This window comes from Talpa europaea, assembly GCF_964194135.1.
Source record: "Talpa europaea genome assembly, chromosome: 10".
Lineage (NCBI taxonomy): Eukaryota > Metazoa > Chordata > Mammalia > Eulipotyphla > Talpidae > Talpa > Talpa europaea.
This window is the reverse complement of record NC_140077.1, coordinates 5,997,166-6,020,432: the sequence shown is the minus strand read 5'-3', so window position 1 is coordinate 6,020,432 and position 23,267 is coordinate 5,997,166. Positions and strand designations below refer to the sequence as shown.

At 48.4% G+C, this 23,267-nt stretch overlaps 1 protein-coding gene across 5 annotated transcripts in view; it reads right to left on the bottom strand.

Moving 5' to 3' along the window:
- The window catches only part of FGFR2 (fibroblast growth factor receptor 2), a gene marked incomplete at both ends in the record, with an annotated part of 89,843 nt that overhangs the window by 39,649 nt on the left and 26,927 nt on the right, over positions 1-23,267 (bottom strand). For all 5 annotated transcript variants that reach the window (XM_084244978.1, XM_084244974.1, XM_084244976.1 and 2 more), the window contains 2 exons: positions 6,221-6,344; positions 15,734-15,903. In XM_084244978.1, coding sequence (XP_084101104.1) covers positions 6,221-6,344; positions 15,734-15,903 — 294 coding nt within the window. The remainder of the gene's footprint in view (positions 1-6,220; positions 6,345-15,733; positions 15,904-23,267) is intronic.

The window sequence follows — 23,267 nt, the reverse complement described above, 5'->3', positions numbered from 1 at the left end:
GCTGACTCACCTGCCCTGACAGCAGCCACTTCGCCGCCCCCAGCTGCGTCTGCAGGCCCGGTGAGGTGCCACTCTCTCCCAGCGCTGTAAGTCACTAACTCTTCCGAGACATTTCTACATCCTCTCTGCCACACCGGTCTCAGAGCCAAAAATTAGACCAGAGGTCAAATATTAGCTCTCTCCCCTGCCACCTCAGCCAGGCTCGCTGCCAGCCTGCAGAATCAATAGGCTTCCTTCCTCAACAACAGGGCAGAGGGCAACGGGTGGCTTGCAAAGAACGTGGCCAAAATGCTGATATCTCAAAGAGCGACGTGCGCTCTCCACGGGGGAGTGCCTGTTGCAACCCCAAGAACTGGCCCCCACAGAGACCAGCTGCTCCCAAGGCCCAGGGGAGAAAATTCTTGCTGGTACCAGCCCACTGGGAAGGAATTATTTGCTGGTCAGTCCACTGGGGGGTAAAGCAGCCACCCACTGACCTGCTCTGGCCCCCTGGGTCCCTATTGTGAAACAGGTATGGAAACCAATCTGTAGCAACACTGAAGGGAGTTTTGAAATTTCTGTCCTGGGGGAAAGAAGAGGACTGACCCTCCTTTGACCAGGGGGAGCACGTCCCGCCCAGGCCTGGGAGGCGGGGAGAGCACCTTTGGCAGGGCCAAGAGTCACACGTGCTATTATTTAAAAGCAACGCCCTCCTACCTCATCTTCCCAATGGTGCTACGGAGAAAGCATGTCATCACCCCCATTTTACAGGAGACCCTGTGACTTCCAAGGCCAGGATGGATGGGAACAGAATCCCAACTGCCCCCCTATAATTCCCACCAGGACCTCCAGAGGCGCCACCTGCAAGGAGTGGGGACCCTGCGGGTCTTATATTAGAGCAAAGGACTAAGAAGTAAGAAGGAAACCACCACTGAAGCCACAACAGCGGCTGTCTCTGCTTCCCACCGGCTCCCTGCTCCTTCCACGATTCCAGGTCAGCTGAACAAGCCCACCTAAAGGCTGCGTGACCTCTGACCTGGGGAGGCCTCTGGACCCACACTAGAAGGGCCGGGTTTCACAATGCTCAAGCTGGCATGCACACCCAGTATCAGATCAACACATCTTAAACTTAGACCAAGAAATGGAAGGAATGGGTTGGCAGCCAGAACGGAATATGAAAAATCCAAATGAAGCCCAGCCAGGAAGCCTCTAGGTCAAGAAGCTTCAAGTTCAGACCCCCAAGGGGCTCTGCAGAACCGAGACCTGGTGAGCACCAGGAGATGCAGAAGTGCTGCAACTAAGAACATGAGGAGTAGGGAGTTCAGTGCCCTAGAACCACAGGAAGGACAGATTGGACCACGGGCTTTAAGGGCGGGCTGCCTGCCACCACGCACTCCTCACGCAGGGAGCGGGGCCTCTGTCCAGGAGCAAACGAGGACAGCTGGGGTCTTCCGCCAGGAGCAATGACAATTCCAATTTTGACAGCTTCAGTTCGTTAATTTAGCATCATTTCTTCATTGACTTAAAAGCTAAGAGTCCAAAAAACATACTACAGAGGGGCACTTGAGGGACGCACTAGCCTCGGTCCCCTGCGTTCTGCTCCGGGACCACACTAAGAGCCTTTGTCCTCCCTGATGGAGGCGCCCCAAGCAATAAACAATTTACGCAATTTCTCTTCTCCCACTGGGGTGTAGTTGCCAAAGCTCAGTGCCAGGTGTCAACCCCACAGTCAGCTTATCAGACAGTGCCTGGAAAAAGGCACTGACCCGAGGGGAGCGAGGCCGGGGGCAGACTCCTCCAGGCCCTCAGGCTGTCCCCCATCGTGTCCAGGGCCGAGTCACAGAGGTTTAGGCCAAGGGCCACCACCCAGAAGGCCAGGACTGGTGAGGAGGCTGGGCCATCTCCACCCAAACAAAAGATGCATGACCCGCTGATCCCAGCTCTTGTCCCGGAGAAATTTCTGGAAAGTTAGGGAGATAAGGAGGAAGGCACAGCTGCCCTCAGAAAACTCAGAGGCAGCATTCCCAACTCCACAGAGCCTTGCCCCAAAATACCCAATGTCAAGCTCACATCAGACCTTATCTGATGCCCCCCGGAATGCAGAACCAGACACCCAACAGGGGACCAGGTCATGACTCAAAATTGAAAAAGGGTGTAGAAGTTAGGGGCAACTGGCCCTCTGAGTGCTTTTCTCCCTCACCTTTTCATTTTCTGCAGCAAAGCACTAGACATGGGGGGAGGGGCAGTGGCACCCTCCTTGAGTCTTGGTGTGGCCACAGCTGCAGGCACAGAGCACACAGTGCACGGCACTCGCCCCTCTCGGATTCAAGACCCATTTGGAGACCCCGGCCCTGGAGCAAATCACTCACCCCCTCCTACCCCCTCTGACCCTGAACTTCCTCCGCCAACAGATGGGGTGAGAGGTGGAGGCCAACTGGATGGATCTGGAGCTCCCAAACTCTGCCACCCGCTTCTCCAAGTGGCAACTGAACCCATCCTGGGATGGCCTGGACGAAAGCACCGACCAAAGTGGGAAGCTGGACACGTGGGCATCAGCCACTGAGCTCGGTAGTCCCAACGTGGCACTCAGTTTAATAAAACTTCAGACCAAGTCTAACATTATTAAAGATGCCAGAAGAACGCAGGTGGGGGGCCAGGAACCCAGCTGTGGCAGCCGGCCACCCAGGTGCCCATCTGGTGTTTTTCCCAGTTGGGTGTGACCCCCAACTGATGCCTTGAAACCATCACAGCAGGTTGAATGGTGGCCCCCCAAAAAGATAAGTGCAGGTGCCAGCCCCTGGGGTCTGTGAGTGTGACCCCATGTGGAAACACAGTCCTTGTAATGAAGGATCTGGAGATGGGGTCATCCTGGATCTGGGGTGAGACCTTGATCTTCTGAGACAGGTGTCTCAGAAGAGACAGAGAGGGGGACATGAGGTGCAATGGAAGAAGATGGAGGCAGAGGCAGCTGACTGCCAGCTCAAGCCAGGAGCGAGGCGTGACACGGGTTCACCCCCAGAACCTCCGGAAGGAGCCACGTGCTAACAACAAGACCCGGGCCCAGGCCTCCAGAGCTGTGTGAAGCTGCCCCATTTGTGGGGATGTGTAGAGCAGACACCCATCCTAGGAATGAGGAAAGTGTCATCATTCTATTTTACTGGGAGGAGAGAGAGAGAGCCTCATCCCAATTCCCAGCCACTCCCTCCACCATCCCAGGCCACCTTCAGGGACGGTCACTGACACAGGTGAGTGACACGAGACGCAAAATGACTTAGCCCAGGTGGCAGCTCCCTGGTGGCCAGGACCCAGTCAGGACCCAGTGCTGATTCAGCCTCACTCACGGATGAATTATGGCCAAGACGCCTCCCAGAGCAGCTACTTTTGGGGAGCCCACTTTTTATCACTGCAATTACCAAAATATGGAGCTTCACACTAATTTCCCCTTGCCAGTAAGAGGCTGAAAAGTAATGGTGTCAATTTTAATGAGGATCAATCAAGGCTCCTAAAAGGCTCCCATAAACTAAAGCATTTCCCTCGCACACAACAAAGGCTTGCTGTTTAATTCCAGAACCCAAGAATGTCACTGGAATTACACGGCTTTCACATTAAAGGCTTATGGGGATGCCTTTCCAGGGAAGAATTTCAATAAAAAGATCTCACCCATTTTGACGCTTCATAGTATCTGAGCCACAAACCTATGTATCATGGCAACAAAAATACAGTCTCGGAGAATGGGAAGGAAAACAGGACTTCACTTGCGCTGGGAAAGGATATCGATTTTCTGTGAAACAGAGATGGAGCTGGGACTCTGTTCTCACATAGCGACCCGTTCCATCCGCATCCTCGGGCCACCAGAAATTCGTAACTAAAGCCCGAATCTCTTTGTTCCCATCTGCAGGATGCTCAGAGTGAACGCCAGCCCCATCAGTCTGCGAGAGACTCTTTAGCTGACTTGATTCTTATTTTATTAGTGCTTCTCAGGGCAATGATGAGGGTTTTGAGCAGAGATGAGAGTATTCCACACCTCCATCTTTCCTGAAAATGCCTTCGACTTCACTGACTTTTGGCTTCTATTTATAAAGAAGGTTCAAGGCTTGGAAAATTATTGGGGTTGAGCTTTAATGGATATTCCCAACCAGCATTGTGTCATTATTGGCCCACATTTAGCTGGGCGATCTCCCAAATTTGTGACATAATCAGGCCTTTCTCTGCATTACTCCATACACTCCACGCTCCCCCTACATTACACCACTGAATCATACGCTCTTTTCAACAAGACCGATTGCCAGGGGATTAACATTAGACAGCACAATTCCATTATTCAGCAGCCCCATTCAAATCCAGCCCTAAACTCTAAGAGAGATTTCAGGGCTTCACAGAGAAGAGCTGCCAGAAAGCTCAAAAGGGAGGTGGGGTGAGGGGCCCGAATGTTTTACATAACAACTCAACCTAAAACCGGTTACAAGTGAGAGCCCATGGCTGCAGGGGCCGAGATATGACTCCTGGTTTCTGGAATGGCCCCAACCTCTCCTAATGAATGATTTGCAAGCCTATGCAAAGCCATAATCCCAAAAGACCACTAGAGCCAATTATTTTTTCCCCACAATAAATAACTTAATTTCAAAATTAGGTATTTATAACTTTCAGCCCCAAATCTAACTTTCTTTTCTGAAATAGCAACACTTTCATGTCAATGTCAGCATACGTGTGCCCCAAAATGAAATCCCAGTCACGTGCTCTTTGATCAATGGGTTTATAGCACAGCAAGGCCAAAATAAAGGCTAGCCATTTCCTTCCCGTATTCAAGGACGCCTTCTCTTTCTGCTTGTCTTGTAAATCATCTGTACGCAGTCTCTCCCACTAAGAAACGCTCTACAGGTACCTCTGTGAGCAAAGAGGGCTCTAAAACTCGGTCCTTTGTGAATTTCATCTTATCCACAGTATAGAAAAAGCCTGTCAGATTGCACAGGGACTTCTGAAAAACCTAACCAAAATGTTACAAATACTTTTTTCAAACTTTTTTGCAAAATACTTGCATTCAAACAGCAATATAGACTATTATGCTTCCCAAGGCAGAGTTTCTGATGGATCCAGTTTAACAAGATGGTTTTCTAAACATCTTGGTTTTCTATCCTAAAATTTTAATGAACCGCATCTACCTAATTTGGTTAATCAGGCTTTTGGAGTTTTTTAATGGCTCTTTGGACAATTCGAATATCTATTGGGTCTCCCTTTTCAGAGTTTCTATTCATTGAAGAAGAAATGCCCACGTGTGGAATAATACCAGGGACACTAGCAAAGTCAGGGGCAGGGGGGGGTCCTGGTGGGCGTGTGTGGCATTAGGGAGGGTCCTATATTAAGGCAAAATGAACCCAGGGGAGCTCGAGCTGAGCCCCCCACAGGATTCAGCAGCCTGTACGCGGCAGTGGGCAAACCAGGTAACCCCCAGCAAGGACTCAGAACAGGGGACAACACTGAGTTGGTACAGATGGCAAAGGGAGAGCTGAGGCCAGCACCACTTTCATCAGTAAGAAGGCACGTCCTGAATGGGGTTCCACGCGTCACCCCTCCTCCATCCAGCACAACAGAATCCATCCTGACAGGACCAACTTGAGTTTCCAGGACATAAGACTATGTAGTCTTAAGACATTTGATTAAAATACTACTTATCTGAGCACTCTGATTAAAAGGTAATCCTAAGCTTTTATGCAGTTCCCTTCTCAAGGAGGAAACAGCTTCCAGAAACAGACACAGCACTGAAGACATATGATGGAAGTGGAGGGCTGGCCTCTTGCGCTCACCTTCCCCCAGCCAGGTATAAACACCCACGCCTTTATTCTGCAGTCAGACACACCCAGTTGCCGCCTTTAGACAAAGTCAACCTGTCTTTTAAAAACGAAGTTCTCCGAGATCCTCCCTACACCTATTCTGGCACATGCTGGCAGTTTTCAGTGATTTCAGTTTCTAGAATGTCAGCATTGGTCACACCACCACAGCACCTCCACTTCACACCAGAGGACACTTGAAAATCCAGAAGGTGACCCCAAACACAGACATCCTGGCTGATGGGGAAACAGCACAGCCAAATGCCAGAGACCCTCTCAAAAACAGCCTCTATCAGAAAAACAAGAGACACCAACTCTCACTAAACCCTGGGGGAGACAAGACCCGCTTTCAGGATTTCGAATGAGTCAAGTGAAAACAGGGGGCACAGAGCTACTAAGTGGGAGAAGAGACTCACCCACAACATCGAGGTTGTAGGTGTGGTTGATGGAGCCGTATTCATTCTCGACCACACAGGTGTAATTTCCTTTGTCGGACGGGACCACACTCTCCATGATGAGGCTCCAGTGCTGGTTTCGGACCTGGAAAGATCAAAGGGAAGGGGGTCATGTAACCATTTCAGTCTGAAACACCAAGTATTCAGCATGGAACCCCAGGCACTGAGCTTGGGATCAGGCATTCGGCATGGGCTACTAAGTATTTGGCTTTCTTGATTTAAAAATCGAGGGAGACAAGGCAGGTAGCACAAAATCACCTGCACTCTAAATGTCCCTCCTAGTAAGCGCTGTCATCATCGTGGTGAGTGCCTGGGCTAGTCAGATGCGCAAGAGCGCAAGGTGGGCTGTCATCGGCCAGGGTGTGAGGATTCCTCCAGGAGTGGCCAAGTGGCCTACAGAGCCTCGGAGCTCCAGGACAGGTCAGCTCAGGGGGTTCTTCCACCAGAAACACTCAAAACCAAGGAATCTTCTAGAGCCAACACTAGTGGGTGCTCACTGTGCCGGACACAGTTCTGGACACTGCGTAGCACCTCAGCTAATTCTCCCAAGGAGCCCACACAGTAGGTGCTGCTATTGTTCCAAGAACCGTCTGTTTGAAAGACTTGTTTCTTGTTCCCACAGACCTCAGCTGCTGTCTGGAAGTCTCCAGAAATTCCTTCTGAGAACCCAGATCTGCCCTTCTCACCTTTGGTAGTAGCTGAATAGATGTGCATATTCCTGACAGACTCAGCATTCCAAATATGGGAGCAATGAATCTTTAGGAAACTGAAGTTGTGTATCCCTGGCTCACACGCCCCTAGAGATTTTTTAAAGCTAAGGGGCCAGGGGAAATGAGTTATCATCGTTCCTACCCCGGCTCTGTCCACATGTATGCAGATCCCATTCTAACATCCCCACCTTGCTCTGAAGAGTTTAACTCAAATAGAAGATTTGAATCGACTCAAATTTTTAAGCAAGCATGATAGTTTCTTACGGGGATAAAAATGCAGGGTTCATCTTTAGAGCTCAAGACTTTCATAATAATCCAAATCATGATCTTTAAAGGTATTTGGACAAAGCACCCTGACGAAATGGGAAGAAAAAATAAAAACCCAGGACCTGCTAATCTTCACTATCATTCAAGGTTGACCTTCTGAACGATCCCGAGCCCTGCAAGTGTTTTCTGCCTGAATCACATAAGAAGCGCTGATGCCCACGGTCACCGCAAGCACATGCGCCATGCCAGGAACTCAACTGGACAGTCCAGATAATGAGCGCGTGGACGCTCCGTTATCAAAGCAGGAGGGAAGCGTGGCTGTCCCCTTGGCAGGGCAGAGCCCAGAGGGGAGAGATTAGGGGCACGTGCTACGCAGCCTCTGCTGCAGCGGGCGCTGGGGCTGAGCTCAGACAATGTTCCCGCGCAGCATCCCTGGGGAAGCCTCTGGAGTGAAGGCCACCCCTCCTTAGCTGAGCCCAGCGCTGAACTGAGACTCTTTCGGTCGCTGTCCTGCAGCTGCTGCCTGCCACGGCTCCCCAACCCCTCACAGAGGTGATTTCGGAGTCTAACAGCGAGGAGTGGACCCGAGCGCTGTCCTCACTGGCGCAGGTGAGAAGGCCGTGTAAGGTGAGTGTGAGCATCGGACTGCAGCAGGCGAGGCTGCACACTGGACTCGCTTTCTGCCTTTGACCGGCCAGTGACTGACAGGAGCATGAAAACAAGAACGGAGAGGCTGTGGGTCCTTGATAAGCGCCTTCCAACCAGAATGTAGAGGACGGGGTTTTCTGAAGAAGATGTGGATGCTACATTTTCCAAATGTAAGAGAACTCTCTATCTAAATCCCAGCCCCACAGGTGCTACCCTGGAGCTGTGTGCCCAGCCTGCTAGCTCTGGGATTGAGCCCCAGGCTCTCAGGGGTATCTGCGGTGGCCTCTCTTGCCCCTGAAGAACCAGTCACGTGGAGGGTAACTCAGGGGTGAAGCCACAGGCGCTCACGTCACCAAGCCACATAATCCAGCAGTTAGCCCTGCTGTAAATATTCAGTTCTTTGAGCCCCCGCTCAAATGTCATGCCCGTAAGCCCTTAATCATGGCTAGCGCCTGCCTCTGGACCCCATCCAAACTGTCAATGTCTTTTTTGTGCCTCGATCCAGATTTGGCACATGGCAGGTTCCAAACGGAGCTGAACCTGAACCTAAACCACACCGGGAGACCATCGCCTGCCTCTGCACAAGACATTCAATCTTGGCACACCATGCACAGGCCGCCGCCATCTTTAACCCCTGGGCATCTGGCCACCTCTCCAGGGGGCTGAGACACTCCACGCAGCTCGCTCCTCCAGGCACATGCTCCCGAAATATTTACTTCCTGGAGATGCACTACAAATATCAATAAGTTAACTTTTACAACACATTTTCTGCAGGAGAAAAATATCTGTCAAACAGGATGCTGTACCCTTCCAGAGACTTTGGCCCTCAGTCACTATTGATTGCCCCATGCCGTGCCGTTAAGATTTATTTCCTTATACTGATTGCTCCGAGATTTGATTCCTTGACTTACCACCCATCCCAAATTATCTGAGCTGTGGCATTTTCCAAGTTTTCCAGTGAGCCTGTTTGGCACTCTGGTAGGAGTTATCCTACCCTTAATTATGGGTGTTAATGACAAGCCAAGAGACTACAAACAGTACCCTAGAAAGATGGGGAACAAAGGCACAAGGATGTGTGTGGGGGGGGGGTGCGCGTGTGTGTGCTAAACACTCTGTTTTCACACCAAGATTCAGTGTAAACATAAAAAAACTGCTCTAACAACAAAAATGGAAGCTATCCTACTCCATGTGTTTTTCCAAATCCTCCGATTTTTAGCATTACAATCTTTCTGCCAATTAGGTCATATGCACATAAACTACCTTTACTCTCACAGGAGAGAGAATGTAAATACCCCAATAAACATATGAAAAGATGCTTAGCCTCGTTAAGCATCAGGGAAATGCAAATGAAAACAATAATGAGACACTGTTATTCACCAGCTAATTAACAAAAATTAGAAAGAGCATGTCACTGAGTATATCCTGAGCATGTGGGGAAAGAGCCCCAAGTTGAGAGTGGGAACATAAATGGGGGGGACACCTATGTGTAAGATAATTTGGGTATACCAATGAAAACTGGCACACATTTTTTTGACCTAGTTAATTCCATGTCTAGAAATCTCCTCTGTATAAAGCATAGTAGGAATTCTTCAAGGCACACTAACATGGCTGTCTTTTAAAGCACTGTTTGCATTAGGAAAAAAACAAAAAAAGTGGAGTCACCAAGAAGAGTGATTCATGACGTGCACTTCATCCCACACTGGTCACCCCAAGAAAAGCACACAGCCACTGAAAAAGTGGGGTAAACTGATGGTCAGGCCTGGTTAAGATAGTAACCTGCTTATTCACAAACGAAAAAAATGTAGGCTGATACGTGTGTTCATAATTCCATTTTGTAAAACCTATACAGACACACACACACCCTTAAAGATGCATCTAGGCCCAATGCTAACAGCATGATCATATAAACATTGCCAAAAGCAGAAAGAAATTACATGAAACTGTTGGCAATATGCTTTCTGTAATTAAATGGTGGGATTAGGGATGTTGTTTACTTTTTTTTTTTCTCATTTTCACTTTCAAATTTAAACAGAAACCTCACCCTCCCTCTGTCTGTCTGTCTGTCTGTCACACACACACACACACACACACACACACACATAAAGTGCGGCCTTCACAGCGCCCTGCTGCACACCATGGCACCCAAACAGTGTGGATGGGAAATCCGCACCCATGTTTTGTGGCCAAAACGTTGTAGAATTCACCACTACTTTTCATCAGCCAAGGAACAGAATTAGAGCATAGGGCTTCAAAACTGCATTCCCTAAAGATGTTAAAAATAGCACTGGAACACTGGAACAGAGCAGATGGAAGCAAAAGGCCCAGACTCTCCTTGGAACACCAACGTGGGTTCCGCACACTCCACACCCGCCAGCCCAGAGACAAAAGGCACCCAGACAGGTGGTTTCAGCATTCCTGACACTCAGTCTTGGAAGGGGCAGGTCAAACCCCCATCTGCCTTCAGGTGACAACTGGAAACAGAGACTTAGTTTGACATCAAAACAGCTAGGTGAAAGGCCAAAGGTCAGAGACCCAGGCTGTCCCCTGGGTTTCCACATTGCAAAAACCTCCGGACGTTTCCAAATACCCTGGTGTTCGATAACAAGTGGAATCCACAGCCAGAAGCTGGAAGGAAACATCTACTCTGGCCCAGCTGATGAGAATTGTGGCCATGTGATGAGAAATTGCCAGGCTTCAGTCCACCGGCATCAGCTCAGAAGGACAGCTAGCCCTTTCAGCCCTGGATTCAGAGAGGTGCCCCAGAAACGACAACCCAACACAGACCAGGTGTCAGTAGGAAGTGTGAACCCCCACCTTCAGCAGGCTCCCGGGGACTCAGACGCCCCCTGTGCAATGAGTGTGCATAAAGTGAGCTCACACGTGTCAAGGCTGCACCATACTGTGGCTCACTGCCATGCAGACAGGGAGGCTAACACTGTTTAATGCTTCAGCCCCAAGTCTGCTCCTCAGAAAGTGTCCAGAGAGCAGGGCAGGATGAGCCTCTGGGTCAGTGAATCTCACCCACTCGGCGACACTCACTGGGCCTCTCGGAGGAGCAAGGCAGTGAATCACAAAACGCAGCAGCTGCTCCCTGCAGATGCTGACAAAGGTGCTCCAGGGGCCGGCACCCCAGGGCCCCGCTGCCTTTGAATTTCACTCTTTACTAATCTCGTGGTCTTCCTCAAAAAGCTGAACATCAAGAGGCCTCCCTGGTGGTGCAGGCGGTTGAGCGCCGCGCTGTGAAGCTGTCCGCAGCCTCTGCAGCACTGGTTCAATCCCCACCGGCCTTGGGGCAACCCACATGGTGCAGCAAACTTCTCCTGCCTCGCCCGCTGTTCCCCTCAGCAGTGTATTTCATCAGTCTGCCTGTTCTGTTCTCCGCTCTGTCTCTGGTGAATCCTCTCACCCTCCCACGCATCTGGCCTGTACTCTGGTTCTTGTATAAATAAAAAATAAATCTTTAAAAAAAAAAGCTGAACTTTGAGTCACGATCCAGCCATTCCACTCCTCAGCAATGCACCCAAGAAACCGAAAGGCGACTCAGAGAGATACTTGGACACCCGTGTTCACAGCTACATCACTCACAACAGCCAAAAGACAGGAGTAGCCAGTGTCCATCAGCAGAAGGCGGGGGCTAAACAAGGGTGGCAGGCCATGTAACGGGCACTATCGTTCAGCCACAGTAAAGTAATGATGTCCCAAGGCCTCAGGGACGGACCTCGATCACTGTAAGCCAAACAAGCCAGATAAAGGACCCACTTAGATGAGATACTCAGAACAGGCAAATTCACAGACAGGACTTCGATGAGATGTTACGAAGGCCCTGGGAAGAACAGGACAGGGACAGTGTGATGGTGATACAGAGTTTCTGTTTAAGTAATGAAAAAGTTTTGAAAATAAATGACAAATTTTAAGTTCAAGATATGTTACCCTCGTGAAAAAAAATCTCAGGCCAGTCATGGAAGTTGGAAGAGCAGCATCACACCCCAGCCTTGCTCTCTACAGACCTTGGGCCAGCCGGTGGCTACATGCTCTTGGGGCACCAGGACCTCCTCTGTGCTTCTTATTTCTCATTAGGGGCTCTGATAAAGTGTGGCACCATCTACATTTAAAGAAAGCAGTTCAACACAAGCCTGGACTTTGGAGCCAGGGCATCTGGGTTCCCCTGGCAGCACAGCCACCTAGGAGCATGTGATAGCTTCCTTGGCAAACGGGCAGAAGAACAGAGCCCACTTCTTTGGACTGCATGGGGGCTGAGTGAAGTGGGGTACAGGAGGCACCTGGCACTCAGACACAGGTGAGACCTCAATAAACGCTGGTCAATGCCAGCATATTAGCTTCCTCACCATGGGCTACTTGATCTGGGATTAAAGCTGAATATCTTGGCTGCGAAAAGGCTCAACAAAGTCCCAATATATTAATAAGCATATTAGTCGTGATTTCACCAAATAAACATGCTTCTGGGTTAAGCATTACGCTGACTCAAATGTCTTTGAAATGACATCTTAAGTAACATAGAAAATGTAAGTCTAATTAACCTTTGCAGCAAAACCACCAGTTTAGTGGTGATTATAAGAAAATCATTTCTAAAGTTCTTTCCTTGAATCTGAAATATGCATGGAAACTAACACCCCATCCTCTAATGTTTCACTCTGCTGAGGGGCTCCTGGGAATCCTAACCTCCAGGACTGGGGAACCTGGGATGGTGGCCAACTCCTCAGCCACAGGCAAGGAGTTTATCCTGTGACCTCACTTGGGTCTTCTGCAGTTAGCAAGCAGCATGAAAGGTTTTGAAGAATCCTCTTCTCCTGGATGCCTAAATCTTTACGGAAAAGCTGGGGACTGAGGTGGTCTATTAATTATCTCAGTCACTCTGCTTTTCTGCATTAAACTGTAATAACTGTTCAGGACCCTATGAAATATATACCCATAAAAGTAACCTCTTTATTAAAAAAAAAAGTATTAAGCTGTGCTGTCGTTTCAGATGGAAATGGCTGATGCTGCACCACAGTCTGTTCTCAGAGCTGGCGGGATGGAGCATCTGAGATCATCTATTTAATCTTCTCATTTCAGGATGGGTCACTGAAGCGGACTGCTGAAACAAGTTACCCACTGTCAAGACTGAAGTAAAAGGCCAGGAGGCTCTGTCACTACAACTAAATTATTACCATCCAAGCAGCCTTCCCCGCATACTAAGAAAATAATTTGACTTAATCACTTAAGGATGGCTCAGCACAAGCTCTTTGATAAATAAGACTAAACTGCAGAATACCAATAGCTCTGTTGGCTATTTTAATTAAAATAAGCTTTCTGGCCCATTTTCATAACATTCTTTGATTTTGTTTTGGTTTTCTGTGTCCTCGTCCCCCTTCACGGGCCACATACACATAACACAGTGGATGAGGGTCAACCCATGAGGTGGAGAAATTGCTGGAGGGACATTGGGCCTCAGAGCAGGTTCCCACTATAAGATTTGTGAGGGGGGAAAAAAAAAATCACAGAAATAACACACATTTGTTTGTGGAAATGTTCGTGTCTTGTTTTCTAGAAAAACACATCTTGGAAAACTTGACACATTGAGTCCCGGGAGAGGGGGCAGTGCCCACGTCTCGTCAGCGAGGGGAGGCCTCTCTCCTCTGGAGGAAGCGCAGAGGAATGGAAACCACCAACTCTACAATCCCATTCCCTCAGCCAAGTGTGCAGAGGCACCATTCTTCAAAAGAAGTTAGGTAAGGAAGAAATATCAGAGGGAAAACCCAACATGGATCCTTGGGCCTGCTTCCAGCTCACTTCCGGCTCGCTTCCGGCTCACCTCAGGACCTAAACAGGGCGGCCTGCAGGTGGATGTCTGCCTCCTCTTAGACCTCCAAAGAATTCATGACCTGGGCACCTGGGCCAGGTCTAACCCATCACTGGTGAGGCTTATATTTAGGTGACTACATTTTCCTGGAGGGTGAGAGACCTCTGCCTTTCATGTCCAGGAAGCCCCTAGGGCTCCATGGAATTTGTAAGTTTCCAGTATCCACAAAATGAATGTCCGAGGGTTGTGAAAACCCCGCACTGAATCCAGCTTGACCACCCCTGCATTGGCCCCAGGCCCATGGCCACAGCCACCTGGACACAAGGAAGGCCCAGCAGGGTGGCCTATCCACCACCCGCAGCCAGCAAACACATTCCTGAGGGGCTGTGCTCTGCCTTTCTTGCAGTTTTTTTTTTAAAGCAAGATATATTTTAGATTTTTGTTCCCACGCACTCAAATTCCATTTCTCTTTCACACCAGAAAAGGCTCAAACATGAAACAACAAAAATACTTTGGGCTTCTGTGCCTCAGGGGGTAGGGGGTAGAACAAACATTCACTGAAGGTCCCTGGTTTTGCTCTTAGAACACATAGGTGCTCTGCATTCCACGGAATGTTGTCAATAATTAAAACTGAGCTGCACCTGTTAAAAATCAAGTAGCATTTTCTCATTAGGCACCCCCAGCCTTCCAGCCCATGTGTAATCACAAATTCAGATTTGCAAAATGCTTACCCATAATAATGAGGTTGGTCCTATTTATTTTGAGACCAGGAGTTCCTGGAGCTCAACTACTCTTTGTCCTGATTTCCTGCGCTGTCTTAAGTGAGGAAAATTAGTTACCTGCCAGGATTCTGCCCACCTCCTTATACCTAAGTTGTAAAGAAATGATTGGAATTTGTCAAGTATAGTTTTCAAGAGCTTCTGGTGGTGAGCATGACCCTGGAAACCATGATTACGGTGGTTCAACCCTTCCTTGCCAACCAGCTAATCACCTAGTGAAATCTTTGGTCTATTCAGTCTTGACAAAAAACTAAGTCAGCCTTCTGATCTCAACAGTCCTGTGAGACAGACCTTGAGCTAGAAGCCCAGTGCAGCTGCCCAAGTCCCGATCCATGGGAACTGTGAAATAGATCTTCTTGTCCAATGCTGTCACATCTTGGGTTAATTTGCTACCCAGCAATAGGTAACTAATACATCCACTGTTCAAGTTCCAAACACACCAAAGAATTTCATATAAAATTCCTGAAGTTTTCCTCATCTACTAAACTCTTAAAGTTCTCTCCTTCCATGCTAAATAATTTGGAGATTCCATCTAAGATACCCTTCCTCCTAGGTCAACCCAGAATCCTTTCCCAATCTCCTCTATCCTGATTCTCCCAAACATCACCTCTCCCTATACATCCATGCACCTCTGACTTCACCCCATCATGTCCTGACTGCCAGCATTTTTTGCCTTCCCCGCTGGAGGAGTAGTCCCCAGGAGCTGGGCGGTGCTTTGTCCAGAGCCTAGGGCAGTGCCTGGCAGAGGGTGCCCCGTTTATCAGCTGAACAGACAACAGAGGCACGATTGGGCATTGTCAGGCAGCGGTAGGGAGAGGGTTGGCAATTTCAGCCTCCAGATTAGATTCACTCAGGGCTCTTCCTTGAAGGTGGAGGGCAGGGAGAGTGTCGGTCATCTCGGACACATTCTCTTAATCATCCAAGTCCACCCACTCATCATACACCCCGCTCATATAGGACACCCACACTTGCACTGCTCAAATTCTGCTCCAGTTTAAGGTTCACTGACTATAAAGCATATTTAGAAAACAGACTCTCAACGTTCGACCCTTCTGTTATTAAACTCCCCTCATACAAGAACAAGGCAAATGGGGATTGTGCTCTCAAGTTCTAGACAAGTCCATTTTTTTTTTAAACCCCAAACTTGAAAATGATCAATTATGATCACTGAGTCAAAAAAATACTCCATCTAGTTCCTGTTAACTTTTGACTACTTAAAAAGAAATGAAGGTGAATTAAAGAAACAGAATCTTTGAAAGCTTCATTCTACCTTGTAGCCTCCAATGCGATGTTCCTGCTTAAATTCCTTCCCATTTTTCAGCCACCTCATGGTTGGGGTTGGATTCCCGCCAGCTGGACAGCGGAACTTGACAGTGTTGGCTGCTGGAACAGCGTGCAGCCGCTTTTCCATCTTCTCTGTGTTGGTCCAGTAGGGTGCTCCTGTTTGGGGAAAACAACATTATAATGTAGATGGATGGACAACCTGGTCTCTGTTACTAAACTCCTACAGGTAAGATCATTTTATTTGGTGTGTGGACGATGGGACGATTTCAAAATCTTTGGGTGATGTTTACATTAGGAAAAAATTTTCTGAAGTCTCATCCAGCTGGCCTGGCAGAAGGTCCCTAGAGATGGACTACTTGTTGGCTTAGGCCTATTAACAGGGGAAACAACGCTTGAGGCACCTTCTCTCCCTCATTCTTAGTGCCAGAATATAAATTCATGTTGAATCATGTTTGAAAATGCTACTTGACACATACCGTGACAAGGCCTACAATAACAGCAGCTGAGTCCTCCCCAAACATATCATTTTAGATAGATCGCCATACCTATTAAGCAATCACATATGCACACGAGTAAAAGTAAGTTGTATTCAAAAGCCACACAACTTATCAACCAGAGCTTTACTTTAAAGGATAATGGATAGTACAATTTATCGTCGTGATAAGATAAAGTAGTTCAGGGAGGTCATTCCCATTTCTGAGCACTTTATATGACAAATATATTTTAATTTCTAAAGTAGAAAAGAAAGCCTCCCTGGTGGTAGGGGTTATGACTTAGCGCTATCACTGCGACAGCCTGAGTTCGATCCCCAGCCAGGGAGCTGACCCACATGGCACAGCGGACCTCTCCTGTCTCGCCCGCTGCTCCCCTCAGCAGTGTATTTCAGTCAGTCTGCCTGTTCTGCTCCCCGCTCTGTCTCTGGTGAATCCTCTACCACCCCTGCCCCGTACCTCTGGCCTACACCCCAGTTCTTGTATAAATAAATAAATGTTAAAAAAATAAAGTGGAAAAGAGATCTTTTGGTGGTTGTGAAGGTCATTTTTATCACCCTGTCTAAACGAATTAACACCAACTAGTTACGTAAAACTGTACCTTGTAAACTGACTTCAAAGGCAGAGATACAAGTGGTTTTATAAGCTCAAGGAAAGAGACAGGTTGTTAAATCATCAGGTAAAGGACATCTTATCTAAGTAAAAGCCGGGGCCATCACTCCAAAGCAACATGTAAATTCTTCATGCCTGCTAATAACGGCCGTGACCGCTACTGAGTGATTCTTATTTGCCCAACACAACTCCAAACACACTTGTGTGTTTAACACAAGCACCCTGACAACAGTCTGCTGAGAAAGCACTGTTGGAATCCCTGTTAACAGAGAGGAACACTGGGCCTCCCCAGTGGCACAGCAGTTGAGTGCTGGGTTGCGAAGCTGCCGGCAGCCTCTGCAGCGCAGGTTCAATCCCCGGCCACCGGGTGAGGGTCCCACATGGCGCGCAGACCTCTCCTGCCGCCCTCTGCTCCCCTCAGCAGTGTACTTTGTCAGTCTGCCTGCTCTGCTCTCTGCTCTGACTCTGGTGAATTCTCTCACCCTCCCGCGCTTCTGACTGTACCCAGTGCTTGTATAAATAAATAAATCTTTAAAAAAAAAAAAATAGAAAAAGAGAGGAATATTGAGCCTTGGTGCAGTGAGGTAATCTGCCCACAGTCATAAAGCCAGGAGTTTCAGGCCAGGAGCCGAGCCCCGGAGGTTGTCTCCGAAGCCCGACTGCCTTTGCCCTGCTGCCTGCAGCAAGTAAGAACCAGCTTGTCCACAGGTTTGGAATTCACACCTTGGACCACTCTGATGTTTAATCCCAGGACAGCCAGGCTGCGCCAAAGGCACATGCTGCTCTCATTGCTGCTCAGAAGGTCCACAGAAGTCTTGCACAGCAGTGTTTCACCTGAATGTTTGTCTTAGCCAACAGCTAACCAAACCAGCACTCCCCTAAAGCATCCATTGCCAAGGCCTCAAACAATCCAGAACATTTCAGAACTCTGAAATTCTCGAAGATTGGTTCATACCTATTTCTAATGAGGGTTTGACTGAACAACAGCACACACGTGCCCCTAGCCAAGGGCAAAACAGTCCTAGGCAGGGCTTCACCTCAGATGCAGATTTAAGTCCCCTTTCCTCTAGTCTATGGATGGCACAGCTTGCTCTCGGGCGGGGGGGGGGGGGGTAGGGTGGAAAGAAAGAAATGATCCCCTTTACTTAACAGCCAGACTTTCATGACAGAATTAGGTATTGGAACAATGGCCCCCAAAGTACCTAACCCTATTTGCCTCATTCATGTTCTTCAAATTTGCAACAAAAGGTGGAGCTGGGGGCCTCCCTGGTGGCGCAAGGGGTTAAGATGCAACCTATGAGGCTATCTGCAGCACGAGTTTGATCCCTGGCCAGGGAGCTACCCACATGGTGCAGCAGACCTCTCCTGCCTCGCCTGCTGCTCCCCTCAGCAGTGTATTTCAGTACATCAGCCTGTTCTCCCCTACTCCGTCTCTGGTGAATCCTCTCACCCACCACACCTCTGACCTGTACCCCAGTTCTTGTATGCATAAATAAATCTTTAAAAAAAAAAAAAAAAAGACAGCTATGGGATTTTCCTAGCCAGGGCATCCTGAAGCTTCTTTATCCTGCTTATCTAAGTATCAAGGAGGTAGGTGTAGATGTTGTCTATAATAAGCCAGGCCAGTGCAAAGAGGCAAAACCGTGGCGGTCAGCAGAGAGAGAGGAAGGCTGGCAGGCGGAGAGGTGGGAGCCAGGAGAAGGAACAGGGCTGTATTCTCTCCTCCTAATCCAGCTGCATAGGCAATGAGTAGGCACTTCGTAGCCATTTGGCGTTGGGTGTCTGATGCCGGTAAACACACCTATTCTTCGGAGGCTTCACCAGGGCGTGCTCGGCTCCTATTTGTCACAAGACTCCCAGGGCCTGGCAGCCACAGAAATCATTTCAATAACCTTCACTTGAAAAGCTTCTACTTAGTAAAAATCCATCCACAGCCATCGCCACTCAAAAGAAACCATCAGGAGCACAAAATAAATAATGAGCTTTGTCGCTACACAAAGACTTTTACAAATCTGACCTAAATGAACAGCGCACCTCGTGCGGTCAGGTGTCCGGACACATGTCATTTGTTTAAGTCAACACAATAGCCTATTCACGTGAATTAGCTAATATTAATGTAGCAACTCGGCATCAATGACGGCGGAGCTGATCCTCTGGAATGCCTTTTCCCTATTCATACAAAGAAATCAGCAGATGGGTGCTTACATACCGGTGGGCACGATGCTTTTGTTCCCTAAAATGTCAAAAAGTAGGACTTCACTTAAGGAGCTAAGAAAGTCACTCCATCCTGCTCTCACCAGGCGAAGCTGTCGGGGAGGCTGCCCCCAGCACCAGGCTCGCCCTGGACCACACGGCCCGCTTGATCCTGCCTGTGGCAACAGCGTGCTGGCAACCAGCACCTTTGTCTTGGCGCCCAGGGACTGATTTAAGGACAAGGGTGAAAGAATTTCGCTGGAATGTCTGGCAGGTAGCCAGTTCCCTGGGGTGCAATTTCAATCATCAAAACTGCACCTATAAAATCTGCTGGTGTAAAAGCAGACACACAGCCAGGCAGCGGGGTGTGGGCACCAGACTTCTTATCTAAGCCTCCCAGGGCTAAGGCGGGTGGGGCTGCGTAAAATCTAATGGACAAAAGAGAAACAGATCACCTGCCAGCTGTCACCTCGACCTGCATTCACAACTGACAAAGCTGGGGCTCAACATGAAGTCATGTTGTTGGAGGTTCCCTGTATGGCAGGGAAAGGTGCCCCCCACCTCCCACCACCACCACTCTGTGAGTGTTAACATCACACAGGCACGAGGTACTTCTGGGACTAGGCCTTCCTTGAGGTTGTCAAGCTCCCACATCTTTTTCAAGAGTATGATGCTTAAGGAAAGGAGATTATTTTATTATTTTGCAATGGCTCTTCCTGAAATTAGTTCCACACAAAGTTTGAAGAAGCCAGAAGATTGAGAGAAATAACTGCTGCAGGACCAGCCCTGCTGTGTTTCCTTCAGCAGCAGCGTCATGCCCTCCGTAAACTCTGTCTTCCACAGCTCCTGCCTTTTCTGCAGCCTGGCCCCATGGGAAGATCGGGGTACTCCAGAGCTGCCTGCAAGGGTGGGGCAGCGGGCACCCAGTGCCTCGACCTCAGGGGCTGTCCTTCATACAGTGACCACTTTCACAAACTAATGCTCTACAAAGTGGGGGTGAGCCTTGCACCCGTGGGTACTCAGCAACTCTATTTACTGTGAATCTGCAAGCCCAGGCCACATGACGGGTAAGCATATGCTTGTGTGTCCCTTCCCTGGCATCACACTGGGGAAATATGAGGATTGGGTTTAAAGCCATTAGCCAACAGAGCAAGGGTGTGGTATAAACTACTGGTGGCATAAAAAATGAGTTATGCTGGGCCTCTCTGGTGATGTAAAGGTTAAAGTCTCAGCACACTGGGGCTCCCTGGTGGTGCAAGGGGTTGAGCACAGCACTATGAAGCTGTCCTCAGCCTCTGCAGCAAGAGTTCGATCCCCAGCCAGCCAGGGAGCACCTCATGGCGCAGCAGATCTCTCCTGTCTCGCCCACTGCTCCCCTCAGCAGTGTGTTTCAGTAGATCTGCCTATTCTGCTCCCCACTCTGTCTCTGGTGAGTCCTCTCACCCTCTGCGCCTCTGGCCTACACCCCAATTCTTGTATGCATAAATAAATAAAAATAAATCTTGTGAAAAAATGAGTTATGCTAAATCAAGTGTCAACACGGGGGTTCCCGCTGCTCTGACATGCTTGGCTCGCCTGATGCGCCAGCCAGCCATGTTCCCACATCATTAGAGGCTAATAATGAACAGGTGAAAGGAACAGTAAGCCCAAGCCAAAATAAACAAATTACATAAAACCCCATCATCGAGGTCCAGCGTACCTAACGCACTGTCACCTCCTACACTGAAACAGTTGTTGCATATTAGGGATAATGGTAAGTAATTTTAATTTTACTTAGAAGCAGCAGAAGTTTCTCAAGATGTGGCTGCTAAGGGAAACTTTCCTCCAAGTTCCCTCAACACAGCCTTTCTCTTCCAGCTCTATTCCACAAGCAACATTCATCAATCCCTTTGGTGGTCCCTTGTTTGTTATTTACCTGTGTTTCCATTACCAGGCATCTGGATACTGAAATATATTCCTTTTGATGCCTGTTGGCTAGAAAAGTAGCACGTCTAGAGGGGGCTTTAGCTTAGGGAGGATGCACTTAAGTGACAGATGGACGGATGGATGGATGGATGGATGGATGAGGGACGGATAGATGGATGAGTGGATGGATGGATGGATGGATGGATGGATGGGTAGATGGATGAATGAGTGGGTGGATGAGTAGATGAGTGGGTGGATGGATGGATGGATGGATGGACGGACGGATGGACAGATGGATGAAGGAAGGACAGATGGATGGATGAGTGGATGGATGGATGGATAGACGGATGGATGGAGGATGGATGGATGGATGGTGGGCGGATGGATGGATGAGTGGATGGATGAATGAGTGGGTAGATGAATGAGTGGGTGGATGAGTAGCTGAGTGGATGGAAGAATGGATGATGACTGGGTGGGTGGGTGGATGGGCCGTATGGACAAAGCTTGAGCTATAAAATGAAGGCAATGAACTGAATGTTCTGATAAGGTCCCTCTGTATTCGAACATTCCAAGTATCTGTGTTCTAGGCAGATATTGATTCTGTCAACAAATGATAGGACTAGAAGATTTCCTTTAACCCTACAATTTATACTTAATGAGAAAACATAGGCTGCTGAGCCTGCTCCCCCAAGAAACCCTTATTTTTCCCAATGCAGATATCTGAAGTTTACAATATATTTTCCTCTCCCTCACCTCTCTCTCTCAAACCAGAGAGAATAGTCTGGCATTTAATGAGAAAACATGGACTCATGTTACCACTGTATCAGAGGAGACTGTATCATAGGCAACCATCTGGCCAGTGGCTGATGTGACCAGTGTCATCGAGGTTAAGTGATTTGATCAAGGTCTGATGGCCAGAGGCCGGGCTGAGGTTAGACCCAAGTCTCCAGCTCCCTGAGCAGTGCTCTTTCAACCACCCCAGGCTGCCCTTTGAACTCTCCCATGGTAATTAAGTCAAAAGTTTAAGATTTATGTGAGCTGGGGACGCTGATGACTGCCAACTGTATTTTTATGGACACAAAAATAAAAAAAAAACAACCACAGCTTGTTTCAGCTCCTAGATTAAGTCTCACAAACTCCCTAAAGCCCCACTAAGGCCTCTGCCTTAAGTCTATAATTAGGGCCTTTAAAAATATCACTAATCAGGACATTTGAAGACTCTGACCCCTGATTTGGAAGGGGGCGGAGGCCCGAAAGCTCTAACCCCTACCCTTTCTGTTGACTCTGTTCATCTGTTTTCAGTTTTACATAAATGAAGAGAAACCAAGCTAGCAGATATACGGGGATGGGAGTGAGGGTGTGAGTATGGAAGGCAGGGCCTTTGAGAAATGTCGTTACAGGCCAAGGGATAATGGCAAGTACAACTTGCAGGCCAAGGAGGCATGTGTAAGAAATACAGTAAAACCATCAGGCAAGTTACTCCTGTGTGGAATGCCTGAGCACAAGGGGAAACCAGCTGTCCCGGGGGGGTTCTCCAGACTCTGCCTCCAAAGGAGAATCCTCCAGAAATTGGTGATGCTCTTTATCGGGTGGGAGGCTGGAGAAAGAAGAGACAGTCACTAGGCCCTCTGGTGAGCCACCAGCGCCAGCCTTTGGGTGAACTACTGAAACCAATTCACAGTGAGTTTTCATTACAAAGAGATTTCAAAATACTAAGAGGGCCTAGGCACTGTCCTTTTAATTTTTTTTTTTTTAATTCCTGAAAACTTCACCTTAACTAAGCAAGTAGCACTCACCAGCTTAGATATAATCTCTACCAAGAAAAAATCCAATTAGGGCAAAAGGGACAGCAAGCGATTATCAGCAGGCTGATCAATGGAAGGAATTTGAGATCAGGCCAAGTACCTTCATTTTCCCTAGTTCCAAGAAAAGAAAAAAACATTGCCTTCCTCACTGACACAAAGTATGGGCACGTGCAGGTCTCGACAGGAATGAAACCCAAAGAGAAAATTACCTGGTCTCTTCTCTCAGTAGAAAGAGCTGCTCCAGCAGCAAGAATCTTGAGCCGGCTGTCTCACTAACAGTTCCCTCTAGTCCAGCAGCCAAACCTGAGCTGTTGTCAATCATGATCTTCCCAAGCACTAAGTGTCAAGCTCTTCAGAAACATTCATCACTTCAATGCAGGCTGAAGGTATCACAAATCACGGTCACAAAGAACCATCCAAGTGTAGTTACCGCCTGCCAGGTAACCCATTAAGATATTTAGGACCTCAGGACGGCCAGGACTAGTTAAGTCATGCTTTCCCTAGGCTAGAGAAT